General features: G+C 31.4%; 2 protein-coding genes across 18 annotated transcripts in view; one reads left to right on the top strand and one right to left on the bottom strand.

The window, feature by feature from the left end:
- Positions 1-16,793, top strand: part of LOC123682131 (inositol-3-phosphate synthase 1-A-like) — a 29,488-nt gene that overhangs the window by 1,174 nt on the left and 11,521 nt on the right. For 2 of the 3 annotated variants that reach the window (XR_006747786.1, XM_045620557.1), the window contains exon 1: positions 16,230-16,491. The exons of the other annotated variant lie outside the window; for it this stretch is intronic. Coding sequence is in view for 1 of the 2 variants with exons in the window: in XM_045620557.1 (XP_045476513.1) it covers positions 16,384-16,491 (108 nt within the window). In the remaining variant the exon portion in view is untranslated. Of the gene's footprint in view, positions 1-16,229; positions 16,492-16,793 lie in introns of those variants that run through there. 3 annotated transcript variants of the gene reach the window in all.
- LOC123682126 overlaps positions 1-16,793 on the bottom strand; it is a 33,895-nt gene that overhangs the window by 7,723 nt on the left and 9,379 nt on the right. For 11 of the 15 annotated variants that reach the window (XM_045620536.1, XM_045620538.1, XM_045620537.1 and 8 more), the window contains exons 2-12: positions 5,305-5,694; positions 4,057-4,225; positions 3,496-3,599; positions 3,364-3,437; positions 2,719-3,013; positions 2,574-2,664; positions 2,377-2,430; positions 2,223-2,270; positions 2,119-2,166; positions 1,991-2,050; positions 1,724-1,941 (exon numbers count right to left, since the gene is read on the bottom strand). In XM_045620536.1, coding sequence (XP_045476492.1) covers positions 1,724-1,941; positions 1,991-2,050; positions 2,119-2,166; positions 2,223-2,270; positions 2,377-2,430; positions 2,574-2,664; positions 2,719-3,013; positions 3,364-3,437; positions 3,496-3,599; positions 4,057-4,225; positions 5,305-5,694 — 1,551 coding nt within the window. Of the gene's footprint in view, positions 1-1,723; positions 1,942-1,990; positions 2,051-2,118; positions 2,167-2,222; positions 2,271-2,376; positions 2,431-2,573; positions 2,665-2,718; positions 3,014-3,363; positions 3,438-3,495; positions 3,600-4,056; positions 4,226-5,304; positions 5,695-8,232; positions 8,366-15,922; positions 16,062-16,793 lie in introns of those variants that run through there. The other 4 variants (XM_045620546.1, XM_045620548.1, XM_045620539.1 and 1 more) reach the window with 4 other exon arrangements.

Raw genomic sequence — 16,793 nt, 5'->3', positions numbered from 1 at the left:
ATTAGGGGAACAGAAAAATCCTCAATGAAGAAAAATAAAGACTCTATTATTATTAAGTTTGTAGTTCATTTCCTTGAATCCTTTTGCCGTTTTTAGCAATTATTTTTTACATCGTAGCTTGACTCTTCGGGGACATAACTGTTCAGATGTCGTCCTCAGTTCATTCGTTTTTTGTTATATATAGGGCCAACAAAAAAAAGTGATAACAAAAAACGAAGTGACTAAGGACGATATTGATAACAGTTATGTCCCCGAAGAATCAAGCTACCATGTAAAAATAATTGTTGAAATAGGCTGAAAGGTTCAACAAAAAATGAACTACAATTTTCGTTGAAAATTTGCCGGATTATATAGTATGTACCACTCCATAGCTCTTTTCGGTATTCTCGTGCTAGGCATTCTCTGGATGTGTCTGTACCAAGTGGATGGAGTGGATACCAGGAGGACGAAGGAAAAGAGGAAGACCGAGGAAGACCTGGAAGGAAGGAATATTGAGAGTGGAAAGAAAGTGAAAGAAACCTTACTGAAGATCAATGCAGTGATCGTCTGACGTGGAAATTAGGCATCGGACAACGTCGAAAGACGTTTTGAACCCGATTTATGTATATATAGTATGTACAAGAAAATATATTTATTATATGAACGAACAACTTTGCTCTTGCAGTTTTTTTTCGAAATTCGAGGCTTTATTGTGAAAAACTGGCTATAGATTTATGATTCAAAGTATTGTCCATCGCTGGCCACTACTTTGTCCCATCTTTCGGGCAACGTACGAATCCCGAGTTGAAAAAACTGGTCATCTTTTGAAGCGATCCTTGAATCGATCCAATTTTTTACTTCTTCGTAAGACCGGAAGTACTGGCCAGCCAGGATGTGTGCCATTGACAAGTGATAGTCCGAGGGAGAAACGTCTGGAGAACACGGCGGGTGGGGAACCCACTCAGAGGGAACCCATTTCAACGTTACCAAGTATGTCTTGACCACTTTCGCAACATGGGGTCTAGCATTGTCGTGCTGTAAAATCACTTTATCATGTCTGTCGTTGTATTGCGGCCGTTTGTCTTTCAACGCTCGGCTCAAACGCATTTATTGCGTTCGATAACCATCGACTGTGATAGTTTCAGTCGGTTTTAATAACTCATAATACACTACGCCGAGTTGGTGCCACCAAATACTGAGCATGACAATGGAACTGTGAATATTCGGTTTGACCGTCGACGTGGAAGCATGGCCGGGATATCCCCATTATTTTTTGCGCTTGGGATTATCATAATGACCTAATTTATCGTATCCAGTCACGATGCTATGCAGAAATCCCTTTCGTCTTTGCCTTGCAAGCAGCTGCTCACAAGCAGACAAACGCCGTTCAACATCTCTCGCTTTCGACTCTTACGGCACCCAATTTCCTTGTTTCTGAATCATTCCCGTAACTTTAGGCTTTTTGAAATGGCTTTTGAAACGAGTCTTTATCAATTCTGCTTTTTCGAAAACCTTCTCTCTTCCATCGCCATGCGACACAAATCGACTAATATTCCGATGGCGTTATGTTTACAAATACCTAAGTCCATTGTATGACATCTACGATCTATTTATTTCGACTACCACTTATCGTTACAGCCATCTATTGCAAAACGGCGGAAGCAAAGTCGTACACCTAATAGAAGTGATCTATTGGTTTGCATTGTAGATTAAATCGAATTAATTTTTGTTGTTTGTAACTTACCAATTCTTCTTTTGCATCGGTTAAACTACTCTCAAGGTTTTCTTGGTTTTTGTAGGAATCTAATTGGTCCTCTGAAGGGCCATCGGTAATACCATGTATTTTTCTCAGGTGGTTGTTCAATCTGCGTAGATGTACAAACGGCTTGTCACAAATATTACACATAATATCTGCATTGGTTGGATTTCTTTGTTGTTCTATTTTAGCAAACATAAATTCTTCTATAAATGATTGTAAATTACAAAGGAATTTTTAGTTTTTTCATCTTACCGTTATTGTTGACATTTTTATTTTGTCGCAGTCTCAGGGATACTCTTTTGTCCTCATTTTCTGGAGAATTAAAAGTGATATTTTCCATTTAAAATTGAAAAAACGAATCTTGACTGATAGGTACCTACCTGAGATCAATAAATCAAACCACGTCATTCTTTTCTTTCTTTTCTTCACTGAAATAAAAAACATAAAATATCCCGAAAAAAAAAACTTATCGAAAATTTTTCACCTTTTTTCAAATTTTCAGTAGTTTCTGAATTGTCTACTACTTCAGTTGCTGAAACGGACAAAGCAAAGTGAACATTGATAACTACAGCAAACAGTTCTAATGACTAAAAAAAAATGCATTCCAAACAATTAATATCTACTAATACCAAATCTACCTTCGATGTCATTTGAAACAGGAAGTTCCTGATTGCTGTTTAGCGACCCAGGAGCTGAAAAGGGAAATTTCAACAAAGACTACCAAATATTCATGACAAGCGGTAAAATTCATTTATAGTTAGATCTTTTTGGGTCTGAATGATTTTTTTCCACTCAGTCCAATAAATTCCAAGTTATATTATACTAGTGGACTTACTCTGCACTGGATATTTCCTGGGTCTTCCTCTTCCTTTTTTGGGGGGATTCACAAAGCTATCCTCTAATATTGAAGTAATGTGCGAAATGGTCTGTAAAATGAATTAAGGTACTGTCGGTTTTCGCTTCAATCATACTGAACTTACGAATAATGGTGGAGAATTTTCTTCTGAATTCTTTGGTGTAGAAAGGTCAGTAGGGCCAACTTCCGAGTCGTCGAGTTGGGGACTAGAATAAGTCCTAATGCTGGATTCTGTATCACTATCGACATACTCGTCTATCTTTTCGTACATGGAATCTGGAATGTACTCGTGGGCTCTTCTCATGTGGTGTTTAAGTTTGTCATGTCTAGAAAAGGCTTTTTCGCATCTTGAACATGGAAAAGGCCTCTCCCCTGTGTGGACCAGTTGATGACGAGCCAGATGAGATGATCGTTTGAAACTGAAAATGAGATTTTTATTTATATGATGAAATAGTTAATATTATTATATCATTAAGTGTTTGAGGAAAATTTTGAAGCGTGTGCAACGAGTTTGGGCAGGTTCTAAGAGCTTATGATACGAACATTATAAGATTTTTTCTCTAAGTCTTATAGTTTTTGAGATGCTTTCAGTGAGCATCGAATTTGGGACATCCTGTACTTTTTGATATGCCTCAATGAACCTTGTTGAATCATGCAATCTTTTTGATAGGTACCAACAACACCCTTAATATCATTTCAATTGCTTTTCAATTGATTCAATGATATTTTATTTTAACGAATAAAGAATAAAATTGTGTTAAATATTTACCTGCTGGAACACAAAGTACAATTGAATTTTCTCTGTTTTTTTGCCCATGCGGTAAGCTTCATATCTGATCCATGCTGGAATGAATGGGTCTAATGTTTAATATGAAATTGATTTAGATTGGATATTTCTTACATTAGGTATGCTTTTGATATCTCTTGTAATATTAATTTTTGGAACTGGAGGCATTTCCATCACATTTACTTCATTTTGAACTGGCTCATCTACATGGAGATTATCTGAAAAAAATTGAGAATTGAATGGTGTTATAGAATTATTGGAATGAACCAATGTTTTATATAACCAAATTTTTAAAATTTGTGAAAATAGTGAAAATTTTATGAAATATATTGTTTCAAAAGAATTCAGTTTCATCAAGCATACTTCTAATTAATATTTGGAGCAACAATCAGGTGCCGAGGGTTTACAATGAAAGAGAGTTGCACAAAAAGCCATGAAATCCGAAAAATTACCAGATAACATCAAATATTCTCACAAAAGGAATAAAAACAAGACCGTATTTCAATAAAGTTACATAACACATGAATTATTTTGTTTGCTACTCTTTTGAAAAAAGTGTGCCATTCAAAGTAAAAAATTGAATTAATTAGACTGAATTATTTATTTCTTCATGCCAATAACCATTTCAATCTAGGTGATCATATAAATTAAAGAGTTCTTTAAGTGAAGCCTTACCATTATGAACTTTTTTAGATATATGCCTTTCACTGCTTTCAGGTCTTGTAATGAAAGATGAGTTCGTTCTAGGTTCCTCTTCAGGATCGTAATCTATTGCAACCCTCTTTTTGCCCTTAAATCTGGTTTCTTTATTGTGCAAACTATCTGGAGATTCGGAGTTTCCACTCTGAAAAACAATAAAACATGAATATATATATTTTTTATTGAATTGCTTCAATTCATTGAGTACTAAACATAAATAGATTTAGTATACGCAATTTTTATTCAATAAGTTACGGGCCCAGTGCATGAATTGCACCGCCAGTTCCATATCTTTTTTACGTTAGTACCATAGAGTGATAAACATAGATAGAGGAAGTATAAGCAATTTTTACATGTCCCCAACATGGTTAGAATACGTCGTCGGATTGTGATATATTTTAAAATCAACAATTTTACTATATCGTTATGATTGTATATTATAATGAATGAAATATATTCATTTCAGTGATTCCAGATTAAATATGCAAATTTGATTATTTGGAGTTCGATATTTTTCCTAATTGTCGAATTTATAATAAGCACAATAATTATAATTTTCTGTATCTACCTGCTGAAATCCAAGGTTTGGCAACTTTTGCTCTACTAGTGTCATCAGTTGTTTCACGTCGTTTGGCACGCTTGAAGTTTGTTTTGTGAATTTCTTGTATATTGAGGTATTCATTTCAATATATTTTGAGTTAATAAGAAACGTTGATTCTCTTTGGGACCTAAGAAGTTGCTTTTTTTGTGAAGAAACTCGCGAATTGAGTGAAATATCGTATCACTTATATGTTTTCATTTCCGCGCGCTTCATGCCGAATTTCATGTTGGGGACAAAATTTGCTAACTGAAAATGACATATGCTCCCTCTATGTTTATTACTCTAAGCTTTAATTCTACCTGTCATAAATGTGACACAAAGAAGGAATAATGCATAAAGTATGAGTTTTTGGCAGTGTTGTAGAATAATTTGTTTGGCAAACCTGTATAGTTTTACATTGATAAAATGATTGATCACCGCTAAAGTTTCCTAGTTCTAAACAATTTAAAAACTTTGTGTGTTTCTTGTTTCAGTATCTGTAGAGGATAGAATACAACCAAAAGTGTCTCGTAGAGCTAGTTGCTGTAAACTCTCCAACTAAATACAGCCATTCTGTTGTCAAAACAAGATTCCTTCTGGGTGTAACACCAACAAGTGCCAGCGAGTATAAATTACACACTTACCATTTCCAGTCTCACATTGCTAGATGAGGTTTTTGGTACAAATTTTATTCCTTTAATTTCAAATTCTCTGATAAGAGCGTTCAAAGCTTCAACATCATCGTTTTTCACATCGGCTATGCCGTTATATAGGAGGTCAATGAAATTTTTCAGTTGACTCAAGGAGGTTCCTTGAAGGATGAGGATTGGAAAGTCATTTCGATTCTCCCTGAATATTTTACAGAAGTAAGGGCTGCTTGCGGCAAGAATTAGTTTGTGTGCCTTCAGAGATCCTTCCCTGCAGTATATCGTTACATCTGATAACTGTTCTTCATTGTATAAGGTTTTGAAGGCGTCACTTATGTTCTCTAGGTATTTGTCTGAAAAGACTTGAACAGAGTCTGATGATTCCATCTGAAAAAAAATGAACAATAAGCAATTGACATACAAAACTATTTATTAATAGAAAAATAGTTTATTATCTCATTAAACTTACATTGTGTGCAAGAAATCGATCAATAAATTAAAATTTTGCATAAAGGACTTATTTTTTAGCTTTAGTGCCACAATTGTTTTTTATACTGGGTTTGGGGGGTTATCTGTCATTCAAATTTTTCACAGGATTTTATCAGTTCATCGGACATAAGATTTTCCACTAAGAATGGAATTTCTGATAACGATGTAATGAATTTTTTTTATTCTGAAATTAAAATTGAACGACCAACAATTCCTTGAATTGAAATTGAATAGAGTATAATTCATTTTTATTATTTTTATATTATGTCAGAATGAATGAATATTTGCCAAAATATTTTTTCAAAAGAACAAACAGATATAAATTCGATCTTTTCGTTGAATATCTTCAAATATGGGCTTTTCCAATAAGAGGTTTCATCTCGAATAGCCTGATACCTGGGTATCTGTCAAGTAAAAACTACGCAAATGCGTAGTTCCATTTTAGTAATTACTAAAAATGGATCGATACACGCCTTAACAACGCATTGAAATTGCCAAAATTCGAGACAAAAATGGTAAAAATTTTCGCAAAACTAAAGCACTTTTGGGTCGTTGTGAAGTATCTCCTCGGACTGCAATAGTAAAACTAGTAGAAAAATTTGAGCTGTTGGAACAAGTTAGTGATGTGAAGAATCGGAACTGTGTGCGTCGCTCCAGAACAACTGAGAATATTGCTGCTGTAGCCCGTAGTGTTGACAAAAACCCATATTTGTAGATTGCTTGTGTGGACGACGTTTATACTAATTTTGCGAGAAAAGTATCCAATTGGCCATCAAGATCTTGTGATATAACTTCATTAGACTTTTTTCTTTAGGATCACGTGAAAGATAAGGTCTATGCCAACACTCCACAATTGGTTCAAGATATTATAATCTTTTTTGTCATTATATTGTTTTTTTTTGCTATACACTTGTAGGGTGAATCAAATTTGCTATAGAATCGAAATTTTCAGGGTAGGTTCAGGTTTTGAATAATTCGGTAGTTCCATATCTATATGAAATTTTGTATTCTCAATAATTGAAATCAATTGCAAAATAAGTGAAGGAAATTTAATACGAAATTATGTGGAATTGTGATATCTCATGAGCTATATTTCAATTTTCAGTAAAATGTTATGTGTATATTATGAATTTCAATGGTAGTGAGTCATCTAACAATTCAGTTATGTATCTTTAGAGAGAATAATAAGTGTTTTTATTCTGATAACCCTCTGAATGACGTAATATAATTTCCCGTTTTCAATCTAGGAAAATATCAAAAGAGTATTCACAATTTGAATTAATTTCATTTCTCACGTTCAGTCGAAATCTAATCTGTTAATATATTTCTACAGTCTGAAGTTTTTGGAAAGGAAAGTTAAAAAACAAAAAATTGTATTTGACTGCAGTCAAATAATTGAATGAGAGTTTATAATATGTATAATTAACTAAGCTAGAAACATTTCACAAACAGAAAAATTTGTTTTTCTTCTTTCAATTCAAAATATTTCGATTCGTGAGGAAAAAATTTGAAAATAACAACGAATATCCAACAATAAAAAAATTACAAAAATTCATTTTCTCTAAACTATAAGAGTAAATAATTCAAGGTAAAAAAATTCGTATTCGGAATCATCCTAGCAATAAATGTTTTCAATTTCACGATTATGCTGTTTAAAATTCGGGTGAAATGAATTTTTTAAATTTTGTTCCCTTGATTTTTTTTCCTTCAAAATTGACAGAATGTTTTCTCGAACTGAAAGGATCAATAACGACATAGAAATCGATTTTTGTACCAAATTTCATGCAAATAACACGATGAGCTCTGAAATGATTTTTGGAATATACGTATTCTAAAACATTTCTGAATTTCTATTCTATTATGAAATTTCTAATGAGGTATTTTTTTTTTATATTCCAAAAGTTGTATTATTGGAAATAAAAAAGCAAAAAACTCATCACTTTTCTCTAATACTGGCAACTATTCCGTAAGAAGAATATTTGACAATGAAATTGTGCATCATCTAAATTTTAAAAGTCTGTTTTCAAATTCCAAATATTTTAAAGACCACTACGTCGTTTAAATAATTTATAATGACCCTGTAGCTACGTGTTGCACACAAAAACCATCAGTTCAAATAACACGATAATAACCGCCTTATCTAGCAGACCTTGCTCCGTTAGATTTTCAAGTCGAGTATAACCAATCGAATTTACCCAACGCATTCAACATCGAAATAAAAGCCAGAGAATACCACGCGTGTTCGAGTTTTATCCGTCTGAAGGAGGGTAGCAACTAGAAACCTAGAAACGGCAACAATTACCGAAGACCGACAGATGTTGGCGGGCTAAGTTTAGACCACCGTCGAAACAAGAACAATCCATCGGACGCAGAATCGTTCGAAGAGCGAAAATACCGCGAAAAACGTATAAATAAACATTGGTAAATGGCTCCTACCTTGTATATACGACTGTAAAATAATCCGACGATGCTCCCAGGTCCGACCGTTGTGAACTTACCCCACCGACTGCACCACACAAAGCAGGGGGGCCATGCCCGCCACGCATATTGATTATTGCCGGTGTTTCTGCCCCCTCTAGGATTTTGTACCCTCGTGAATCAGCCGGTTATGCCCCTGGCCATTTTTATTTTTAGATGGGTTTTTAACTGCGTGAAGGGAGAAGGTCGGGTTGTTTATTTTTTGGGCGGAAATATTCGGTTTTAAGTTGCGAATATTTTTGGTTCTTGAATTCTTTTTAATTTTTTTTTCTGCTTTTTGATTATAATGAATTTGATATTTTATAGTTTGAGTTAGATTATAAATAACAAGTGTTAGAATTTTTTTTTTTATTGTATTGGCTGATTGGTCTTCATTCGGTGGAAATTCATTTTAAATCTAAAATAAAATGATAGTTATTATATTTTCACTTTTAAATTCTATAAATTAAAATTTTTTCGCTACATGGTAGCTTTTCCAGATTTTACATTTTCAATAATAGTTATTAAAAATATTACACTTGAAGAAGATACTGTGAATTGAAAAGTGGAAATATAATAACTATCATTTTATTTTAGATTTGAAAGATTTTCCACATATAAATCTAAATTATTTTATATTGTATCTCGTGATTATTTTATTAAATTCCAGTTATCGAATCTATTGAAGATATTTAATGAATAGCAATATTTTTTAGTTTGAGTTACATTACAAATGAAGAGAATAAAAATATCATTATATGTTAAAATTATTCAAATATTTTTCAAATATTTTAATCGGTCTTTACTTGATGGAGGTTCATTTCAAACTGAAAATAAATAACAGTTATATTATATTATATATTACTATATTATAATTACGCACAGGTAAATATTTTATGTTTATTTTGGCTAAACGAAAAACAACATTATATTCCACTTTATAATTCTAAAAATTAAAATTGTTTTGCTGTACAGTATATTTTCAAGATGTTACATTTTTAATAAAAGTTGTTATAAATGCAACATTAAAGAAGCTTCTGTTTAGCGAAACAATTGTAATTTATGGAATGAAAAAGTAGAAACATAGTATTTAATTGATTCAGTCCTTACTTGGTGGAAATTCATATTGATTTGGTGAGAAATAAATATAAACACTTACTACTTTCCACAGATTTTAATTATTTCCGACAATTGTTTCGCCGTCTAAGCGGCTTCAACAAGGTTACATTGCAAAGTGTTGAATTTTGAAATACAATTTCAGCTATATATACGAAAAATGAGAGTGCCTATGGAGCAATAAAATGTTAATTTATGGATTCCTTGATGGGTCAACGGTCTTTTCGGTTCGGGGTACTATATTACTTTATTTGATGCAATTTGGAATTTCCAAAAAGTTTTACTTAAAGATGTTCAAAAGCGATGACTTATTTACATCTGTTTGGGAATTTAACAAAATATGTCTAGAATTGTACCTGTTAATCTCTAGGGATTCTAGTAGATTCAAAATTACAAAATACTCCATATCGAAAATAAAAGTCACCGTTTGAATCTACTAGAATCACTACAGATTAATAGGTTTTTACTTTTAAATTCTATAAATTAACATTTTTTCGCTACATAATAACTTTTATGATTTTACATTTTTAATAATAGTTATTAAAAATATTACATTTGAAGAAAATACTGTGAAGTGAAACAATTGTAATTTATAGAATTAAATAGTGGAAATATAATAACTATCATTTTATTCTTGATTTAAAAAGATTAATCACATATAAATCTGAATTTTTTTGGTAGTATCATGTGATTATTTTATTCACTTCCAGTTATCGGGTCTATAGACGATTTGTAATGAATAATAATATTTTTAAGTTTGAATTACATTGCGACTCAAGAGATTAAAAAAGTATTTAGTGTTAAAATTGGTTGAATGTTTTTCAATTATTGGATTAACTCAATTTTTACTCGATGGACGTACATTCAAATTGAAAATTAAATAACAGTCATTATATTTCACTTCCTAATTCTATAAATTAAAATTGTTTCGCTACACAGTAGCTTTTAGAGAGTTTGCATTTTTAATAATAGTTATTATAAATGCAATATTTGAAAAGGCTACTGTGTAGCGAAACATTTGTAATTTATGGAATGAAAAAGTAGAAATATAATAACTATAATTTTATTTTTGATTTAAAATGTTGTAAGTACTCATAAATCTTAATTTGAGAAGCATTTTTATCCTTAAAGCTACACCCTGTAAATCGGAATTAAATATCCATTTGCATAGATATTTGAGAATAGCACAAAAAACTGAAAAGTTTGCTTTACACTTTTACGCTAAAAGGAGTTATAAGTGACTTTCAATAATAATTTATTGGAACTATTTAATCCATAATTATTTAAAAAATACCACATAATTTTTGAATACTTTGGTTTCACCATTGTCTATTTTCCAGGTACTACTCAAAGAAAAAAAATGTCCTGTATGTACATAATTCCAAATTGATAATTCTTGAATACTATTTATTGCTTCAGTGAAATAATTGAAAAACATTGGGTCCATTTTTTTAAATTCAAACAATTATGCACATAATATCATATATTTGAAAATTGAGAATGCGTTTTTTTAGTCAATTCAATACATAAGTTACAAATAACAAACAGCAAACGTTGCATATTATATAAATTATTCTGAAAAAACAAGGAGCTTCTGACAAAGTCATGAATATTGAATACCTCAATTTAAGTTTGGATAGGAATCTCTATGATATTTTACAACATCTCAATGCAAATAATCAGAATTCAAATTTGATTTGATCAATTTACCATTAAACGTTCCGTCGTTTTTTGTAACCTGGGCCTGAATTTTCCTTATGATTATTGGGTTATTAATTTCAACATTGAATAAGAAGCATGTATGCCAAATATGATGAAAATATACAGAGTGGTTTGCTTGTTATGACCACAGGAAAAACTGAGTAAATTTCATAAATCTCACTAACAAAATTAGTCAGAGCCAATAAATGTGGTGTATCTACAACCCCTCGGTGACCTCTATTGGCCTTTTGAGTATTTCCGTTTTCCAATTAAACTTCCTGTATGAAGAAGTTGTTTCCATACCAAAATGATCAGTTATTTCAAGTGGATTCACTTAATAAATATTGAGTATTTAAGGATTTTAACGTTAGACTTATCCCAAAGATATTAAAGGAAAGGAAAAAAAGATATATTTATATATTCCAAAAGCCAAGGACTACAACAAATAAAAGGACTTATTTATTCTATAATAATAATTAATTACGGTGAGCTTACTGATATCTTCAAAGATGTAATTTCGATTTTCTTTCTTATCAATAAGAAGCAACAGAAAAGCTCAAAGTGTGAGTTCTCTGTCATCGAGGGGTGAGTGGGGTACAAAGTTAATACTAGAGGGGGTGGTTTGGAGAGACTCATAAATCAATACTTGCTTGCCCTCGTTCAAGGTGGGGTAGTATTCAATTATAAATATGACGTTAGCTGATGGAGGGGATATGGGTAATATTCGAATCCATTAATGATGGGTTGAACTGAATTTTTTTTGAAAAAATGTATCTATGTTTTGTATTACATCATTTTTTTTGCGCGCTCGTTCAGTAAACATGTAATATGTAACATGTAATGAATTTCAGTAGTATAAAAACATATAAGCTTCATTCTAATGATTTTTCTCTACTCGGCTCCTGACTGAACAGAAACAGGCAGTACATCGATTATTATCATTAATAAACAACCAATTCGATAATTCTGATCAACAGACTTGTTAAGTGAGTTTACAATCCAATATATTCTATAATTTAGTCAAATCGATACTGCTATACACCCAAATTAAGTCCTTGACACTAGATAAATATCTCAAAAAAGGTAAAAAAAAACCACTGTGTCAGGAGCTTTTGAGCGCTCATTCACTTATGTGCCAATTGCACCCTTTCACATCACATAACTGAATATAGGTATGTGTAAGATGTCGAAGGGTGCAATTGGCGTATTAATGAACCAGCGCTCAAAAGCTCCTGTTTTCACGTCAGTGTTTTTTTACACATTTCTTTTTGAAAGTTTTATTATTCTGATGAGACCATCATCACGAAGTTTGCCAGAGCTTTAAATTATTATTCTTCCTATACTCGCTTGCCAATGAAATATTAGTTTTTTTTTCTCGATATTTTGCTTGAGTTTTCTATGGTTCTGATGATGCAATTAGTCCGCTATTGTGCTTGAAGCTTGGCATGGTTATTCTATATATACATACAAAATCTAGTTCTGATGTGATCTGTAATCACAGAAATTATTTATTCTTCAATATTCTTTTTGAATTTACTATAGTTCTGGATGAAGTGATCAACTTGAACTGTTTTACGGAGCTTCGAATTATTAATTCATATAAATACCCAAAATTTCAATTATGTCGGTTTTGTGTTCACAGAAAAATTGGGTAATTTTTGCGATATTCCCCTCGAATATTTTATGGTTCTATAAGTCGATCCTTAATGTTTGAGGGTGTTACGAACTCAAATTGTAAAATTACATATATTATGACGAAAAATATATCACTAGCTCAAATATTTGGACTCTTCGTATTAAAGAAATTTTGTAAAGAAATTTTACATGTAGAATTTTGCTTTAATAGGTGATTCAATCTTCTGAACACAAATCTGAAATCAAAACTTCCTGATAGCAACATGCCATAAACACATAGAATGACAACACCATTTTTACTTTTAGGAACAATTTTTTTTTCAAAGAAACAAAAAATAAGAAAATTTTTCTTGAAAAACGTTTATTTCTTAATTGCTCTGAAACCGGCCGAAATATTCAAATAAAATTTGCTGGGTAGCAAGAGTTAGTTATTGTGCATTTATTGACGTGCAATTAAGAATTTTATGTCCATCATTGGCCGATAAGCCCATAAAAATATTCAAATGAAAAAATTAATCAAGAAATTATTTTTTTGATATATAATTTAGTAGCGGCGCTCGTAGGCTGCTGTAACATTTTTTTAATACGAATATTTCAACGAAATGCCAATAAGAATAAAAGAATAAGTTGCAACAATAAAAACAATTATTGGATAGAGTAGGGTTTCATTGGAACCAACTTATATATATGCACCTGATATATAATCAAATCGAGTGAGACATTCTTCTCCTGTTTCTGATGATCTACTACTATTTTTGAGGACCTTGTTTGTTTTTTTCATATAATCCTCAAAATATCGAAACAATTACCAATATAATCTAATTTTGTTGTGATCACAATAAAATGATGAGGAAATCGGAAAATGCAATAAACAAATAGAATTCCGATTTCCTAAAATCAGTATCTTGAGATGAGCTGCCAAAATTTAATCTACTCTAAGGAGCTCAAACTCTTGCTACGCCACTGGATGAATTTCATTCTCCCACTGAATGATGCCTGCAAATCAGAAATTTGGAGTGAAACAGGAAATAGCTTAATACGCCTCTGAATTGTTCATATACACCTACACATTTAAGTTATTTTCCGGGTTATTTCAAATTCCAAATTTAAATTGAGTACGCTATTCGATATTTGATGGAGCCTTGGCTGAAAAATTCTCAGAAATAACGTTTTATTTTTGTCGTGATCATGAACTTATGATGTGTTCCAAAATACCATCAACTGTCAGAAATCTAAATTATAAATTTCATAATATAATTTAATTATATTATTTATGAAAAGAATTCGTGAAATGCTGTGACTAGTTGTGTATGGTTACGCGATAATATGAAATTTTTACCCAACTTGAAGTTTTTACTATACATCCATCAATGAATAATGTTAATAATTTTAATTTCATTGTCACTGAAACAATTTCTTACATCTTAAAAATAGGAAATTTAAATTTAACCTTTTTGGAATCTGTTCTCACTCGAATATTTTCTTGTTGATATTCTGCATGAATTTTTTTGATTCTAGTGGAGTGATCAACACCAAACTTCGTACGATGCTTGATATTATTTTATAACTATATATGAAATCTAAATAGTGTGGGATCTATTTTCACTGAAATTTGGTTTCGATGATTTACTTGAAAATTTAAATTTAGATGAAAAAGACAATTTAAAGCTTTATGCAGCAAAAATTTATGAGGCATAACTAGAGCTAGAACAAAAAAAAAATTCAAGAAGAATATGGAATACAAATTTTGGGAGTTAATTCGAAATAACAACTTCAAGCTTCATGCAAAATTTCAAGCTGATTACAAAAAGATGTACCTATTTAATTAATGAAAAGGTTGTTTCGTTTGTAATTAATACTTATGATATTAATATTCTCATAACTTAACATGTCATTTGTTTCTTGTTCATCATTTTCCATAACATTTTCCATTAATATTCTGTCATTATAATGGTGGTAGGTATATATAGGACAATGACATTCGAAATTGAGTCGTATCTAACTTTTGACATCGGAAATGGTTTTACTGATAAAATATATGAACAAAGTAATGGTTGAAATTATCTTCTGATATGAAGGTTGATTTTGATTATTTCGAATAATGATTAAAAATCAAAAATGGTATCAATTGTATTTAATAATTTGTTTTAATAACTGATATGTTTCAATTGAAATGTTAAATGCTGAAAAGAAATATGAAAAATTCATATAACAGCTTAATACTCCATCTGAACAATATTTTGAACTTGATACGAAATAACAATTTCATCTACCAGACACTCAAGCAATAAAACATTTTTCTCTATTCCAGTATCGTAATGAGTCCATTACAGTACTAAAAACAGTGCTGTAATGAACTCATTACAGTATTGTTTTTAGTTATATTTTTCGTTTGGTGGTTGTCTACAATGACCGATCCTATCAAATTTCAACACACGTCAATTGTCAATATAATATGGTTATGGTGAAATGATTTGCAACATTATTCGCAATTTCTCTTTATTTTGGTGGTGTTAAATCGATTTCGTCAAGACTCAATTCCCAAATCTAATGCGTAATTATAAATTATTTCAGAATTCGAAACGTATGATTCAAATTTCGTAATCAGTCAATTTTCGTAACAGTCACACCAACTGCCAAGATATACAAAAGTCACTAGGATGTATAATCTGAATTTTTCATTGAATTTAGACAACATTTCACAAAACTTGACTGAAATAGAGAAAATATGGTCTAATACTCGTTGCAGAAGGCAGTTCCAACACTCACGCATGAGTGTTGGAATAGGAGCCCATTCTACAACTTGTTTTAGAATATAGGTACTATTGTGAATATTTTTTATTGGGAAGATCTGTTGATTTCAGAAATGAAATAATTTTCTCAGTGGCGTAGATTTTCAATAAGGAAAGGATCATCGATACCCTATATCTACGCCACTGAATAATTTTGGTGAAAGACATTTACCTAATTCGAAACACTACATTGTCTACACTTCAATACCTGAAAATTAAAACAATGAATGTTATAATGCTAGCGTTATAAGTAAAAAACTGATTTTTTTCAAACTTCAACACCCTGTGTCTCGATAATGAAGCTTGTTAGGATATATATTTATATGAACTTTTTTTTCATGAAAAGAGTTGTTCTATCCGACACCAAAGTTATTGCACTAAAATCTGGACTATCCTATATATGTAACTTTTGTGATCTGACTTACATTCATAAACTCGTAAACGCAGTAGCATTTCTACAATATCCAACGTTAAAATTTTTACTATCCAGATCCCCAGCTGAGTGACCAGCGGATGTGAGCTTTCTCAAGTCACAAAACAGGTCCGTAATTAGAAACAATTCAATACAAATCTAATTTTTCATGTATCAGCATTTTAATCTATCTATCGGATGTAAACAATCAGCCTGACAGTGACACCATATTCCAGAGTTTTCCTCAACACCATGCGCAAGCTCTATTCGCACTGAAAACTGTTCTATCTCCTTTCTCCCATCCAGTATCCAGAACCTTGGCACACTGACTTTATAGTTTCAGGAATAAAGTAGAACATCGCTTTGTGAAAGCTCTTCTAGTTCAAGTTCAAGTTAACGTTGAAGTGAATTGGTTAATGTAACTGATATTTCTACTATATTTCCGCATACAATTTCGATTGGAAAATTTTGGAAATGGAGGTGTTTATTAATAGTGAGAATGTGAAGTATAGTGAGACTTATATTGAAAGCAAATACGATTATCAGTATACTGATGCCAAAAAAATTGGAAATAAAGTAACGGTGAGTTGAGAGTTTTTCAGATTTTTGTTTTTCATTCAAGAAATCGAATAAAATTCAAGGTTGTAATAATTCTTCTTCCTTTTTTGTTCGAATTCAAATTGGCAAATGTGAGGTTTCCTTGAAAGAAGGAAACTGTTGAATATTTGTTGTTCTTCATATCAACTTAATCATAAATCTTTATTAAATTGAAACTGTAGAAGGGATGGAATTTCCATTATTTTGTTGTCCCTCAATGATTGAATTGTTGAGGTAGTTCAGTTTTGTTTGTATTTAAGTGTATTTTGAACCTTTCATATGATACA

Source organism: Harmonia axyridis, chromosome 6 (assembly GCF_914767665.1).
Source record: "Harmonia axyridis chromosome 6, icHarAxyr1.1, whole genome shotgun sequence".
In the NCBI taxonomy this organism is placed as follows: domain Eukaryota; kingdom Metazoa; phylum Arthropoda; class Insecta; order Coleoptera; family Coccinellidae; genus Harmonia; species Harmonia axyridis.
Note: the sequence above shows the minus strand (reverse complement) of the source record. Positions and strands in the feature narration are given on the sequence as shown.